We start from the raw sequence: 3826 nt of genomic DNA, 5'->3' as shown, positions 1-3826 counted from the left end.
CGGCTGCCGGCACGCTCCGTGCGGGGCTGGCGCTGGCACAGCCTCCGCGCTCTCCCAGCCCTGGCAGATGCGTATGGAAATGCTGGTTATTTATAGGCGAGCCGGAGCCGGCTCCTCCCTCCCCGCAGCACATTGAGGAGCTCCGGCTGTATGTGCCTGCCCCAGTGGGACCGTGGGAGGGAGGTGACCCACGAGGCCACCCGAGGGATGTGCAGCCAGGCACAGGCACAGACATAGACACGCACAGTGGGGCTTGTCTGGTCCCACCGAGAAGCCAGAAAGGCTTTGGGGTGGATTCTGCATCCATCTCCCTGTGAGATGAGTGTCAGGGTGGCAGAAGGACATGTAGTGACAGTGACAGGACAAGGGGGAATGGCGTTAATGGCAAATATTTTTGTGTAGATGATGGGGGGGGGTGAATAATAACTCAATGCCAACCCAGGTGGATCAGAACTGCTGGGGAGCATCCTGTTCCCAGTGGATGAACAGGAATCCTTGTCGGTATTGATGTGCACGGGGCAAGCACAAAGCAGCGGCTTGCTGGGGAAAGAAGGAATGACAGGAAATGGGTTTTGTGTCCTGCAAGCTATGAACTGCAGTGAAGGCTCTGCAGGGGTTATCACAACAGCTTCTCTTTCTGTATTGCTAAGACAGAAGCAACCATCAGGGCTCCTGCTGCATTACATTCTCCTGCTTAGGGTCTGCATCTTCCCTTTGCATTGTGCAGAGCAATAAACTCATTATCAGGTAATTGCAGCCTCATCCTAAGGGGTTCCCACCCCTGTGATGTTATTCCTCCTTGGAATAACAGGACCGGGGTTTAAAGGTTGCTTCTTGCTCACTTTCTGTCTCTTGATACAGCAAGCAGATCAAACAAACATCTCCATAGCATCCCGTGCTTCAGTCCCTACACCCCGAGGACAGCCTGCTGGGAACACTAATTCATCAGGAAATTCTTGGATGATGTCCCAAAAAGTATTTCTAGAGAATAGAAAGTTGGTCTGGCAGGAGAATGTGCTTGACACATAAATAATGGATGTTTCCAGCACATTGTGTGCTTTGAAGCTGTGCGTCTTGAGCCCAGAAGGAGGGTGGAGTGTGTGTTGGAGGCAGCCAGAGGACTGAGACGCTGTGTTGTCCTCAGTAATACCTGCAGCCCCACATCCTTGTGTTTGAAGATGGTCAGGGCAGTGCTTTACATCACAACCCAAGCTGCTGTCAGCTGTGTGGGCACTTGTAGGTGTGGAGGCAGCACAGCAGGGAAGGTTTGTTGTCTCGTTTTGAAGGCTGCTGTGTTATAAGCAGGCTCTAATGAAGCAGACCTATGGTTTTATCCACTGCAAAAGGCTTTCCCTTGCTCTCTGGGAAGGGCAGAGGAAAAACAATGCTCAAAGGAAGCTCTTGAGACTTGGAGCATCACAGAGCAGAGGAAGCAGCAGCAAATATTTAGGTAGGAAGACAACACAGCAGCATGTATTATAAACTGTCCAGTGGTTGCTGTGGTGATTCCTAACATCACCCCGACATGTCCTAGTTCCTGGAAGAGTTGGGTTTTGCCACTGCAGTGAGTGGTGGCAGGTGCAGCAGAGACAAACTTGGTTCCCATGTACTTTAAACCACAACTGCAGCGTAGGTCTCTCTCATGTCTTGTACCCAGAGTGGGTGCAAGGCAAACTGAAGGGTAGAACAGCTGATTCCCACAGTTTTCTCCTGTGTCCAGTCAATTCCACTGACTTCAGAGACGTTTTACCTCGCTCCTTACTGCACCAGCATAGATCTTGCTCTCATAAATTAGTAAAACATTTGTTCACTTGGGGCATTTTTGGACAAGATACCAACCATACAGTGACTTTCAATGGCATTAAGGGTCTCACCTCCTTCTTGTTCCGGGAAATTGCATTTGGATCTATCGATCCCAGAGACAGGTTTGGGAGAACCAAGTTGAGCACTTTCGCTGCAAAAACCTGTGGGAGAGGAAAGCAAAGCAGTTAAAGGGCTTGTTAGAGCAAGAGAGGTAACAGAGAGGGTGAAGCCCTGCACTGATGGGAATCTGCACAGAGGTGAAATAGCTCAGAAATGTCAACTGACACTGGAGAAAGATCTGCCCTATATTTAAAGCATTTACCTTAAAGAGAAAGCAGTCTGAAATGCCCTCAGCCTCCATCCACAAGCAACATCACAACTTCATGTACTTTGCCTTTTTCTCAAGTTAACTTCTAAAAGGCCTCAGTTAAGCACTTTGATGGGGAAAAAGCCATTTCTAGCCCTTGGAAGGGCTGGGGTTTGTTGTTTTACTGCCCTTTCCTTGCTGTCCCAGCTCTGATTTCAGGCTGCAGTGCGTAAGTGACGCTTGGTGTGATTTGCAGTAGTTGCCTAGGCTGCAGTCTTCTTGATAAGCATATTCACTGGGGAGCCTGTAAATAAACAACAGCAAAATGTGCCTGCATTGGCTAAGGAAATCCAGGGCTCACTTGTCTCCTGGGAACACAACAAAAGCATTCAGCAGGCTGGGAACCACTGGCAAAAGAAAGGGTAAGGCCTTTTGTTTCAATAGCACTACAAGCACGTTGCTACCAGGTTCTGCTCTCATCTTTGAATGCTGTCTTTAATTAAGTGATCAGCACTTAAGTCATAAAATACACCATTAGTGTTTGTTGGTCTGTTTTATGGCCCTTCCCGTTCCCAGCCACCACTTGCAGGGAGGCTGTCACATATGGTCTCTGTTTCTGCTGATGTGCAATCACTTCTGAAGCAGTCCCTGACATTTCAGATCACAGATGATACATGACAGAGTAATTATGATATTAGAGGAATAAAGCAAGGTTGAAGTCAAAGTCATCGGGGAGTGAAAAGCAATGAAGACTCACAAGGAGGTTTGGGAACATGTGTCCCTTGACTGGAAGTGGAGCTTAAAGCTGATTTCATGATTTTTTTGTGTTAGTTTAACTATGTGGTACACTATTCACATATAGCGAATGGAGTAATCCCTGTTCCTTCCACACCTCAATGAGAAAGGGGGAAGGCAGCAAGACCTCTCTTCACTGGATTTGCAACTGGATGTTTCTTTCCAGACACAGGGCACTGATGAAACTGTGCTTCTGCAAAGAGCAGAATTTGATTTTCCTGCACATAGTCTGGGCTGGTCGGGCAGAGGGAAGGTATTTCTCAGGCAGACTGAAGGATTCAGTGTGCAATCAGGCTGCTGTTATTGTTTCTTTGAGCTCTCATTTGTTTAGGCCAAGGTAAATTCTTGCTCAGCTGGAAACTTCCCCAGCAAAGGCATGAATGCAATGGTCCTTGGGAAATGGCCCAGGGCCGAGGAGTCCCACCAGTTCCAAGGGAAAACCAAAGCCTTTGTGCCTCAGAGGAACAAACACCAATGAAACAGGGTTTGGCTTTCAGAGGAAGAAACAGCACTCAAGAGTTTTCAGCTGAGCTTTATGGGAAAATGGGGCTTACACAGGAATACTCTACCTATTTCATGCCTTCCTCTTGCAAGTACCTTTGTCACTCTGGGACTGATTTAAACTAAATTTGACAGAGCAAAGGTATTACAAAGAAGAATTAAATTTTTATCAGTTTTGAGGTGCAGCAACAGATTTGAAAGAGAAAGCAGCTCAGTGTGACTTGTATTACTGTGTGTGAGAGACTCTCTAGGAAAGAGACCATATAAACACCTCAGAAATACTTCAGTTAAAGCCTGGGATTTCCAACATTGACATAAAGCAACAATCTGGTGCAGATCTGCATGAAACCAGGCTACAGTAATACCAGTTCCCAGAGAACTGGCGAGTCCTTGTTTCAGAAAGGGGATAGCATCTTCCTC

At 47.5% G+C, this 3826-nt stretch overlaps 1 protein-coding gene across 1 annotated transcript in view; it reads right to left on the bottom strand.

The window, feature by feature from the left end:
- Positions 1–1874: 1874 nt before the first annotated feature.
- The window catches only part of LOC104403848 (monoglyceride lipase-like), a gene marked incomplete at its 3' end in the record, with an annotated part of 45290 nt that continues 43338 nt past the window's right edge, over positions 1875–3826 (bottom strand). The window contains exon 5 of the mRNA XM_010012120.1: positions 1875–1964. Within this exon, the coding sequence (XP_010010422.1) occupies positions 1875–1964 (90 nt within the window). The remainder of the gene's footprint in view (positions 1965–3826) is intronic.

This window comes from Nestor notabilis, unplaced genomic scaffold (assembly GCF_000696875.1).
Source record: "Nestor notabilis isolate BGI_N333 unplaced genomic scaffold, ASM69687v1 scaffold16810, whole genome shotgun sequence".
Classification (NCBI taxonomy): domain Eukaryota; kingdom Metazoa; phylum Chordata; class Aves; order Psittaciformes; family Psittacidae; genus Nestor; species Nestor notabilis.
The sequence above is the reverse complement of the archived record's forward strand: the minus strand, read 5'-3'. Positions and strand labels throughout refer to the sequence as shown.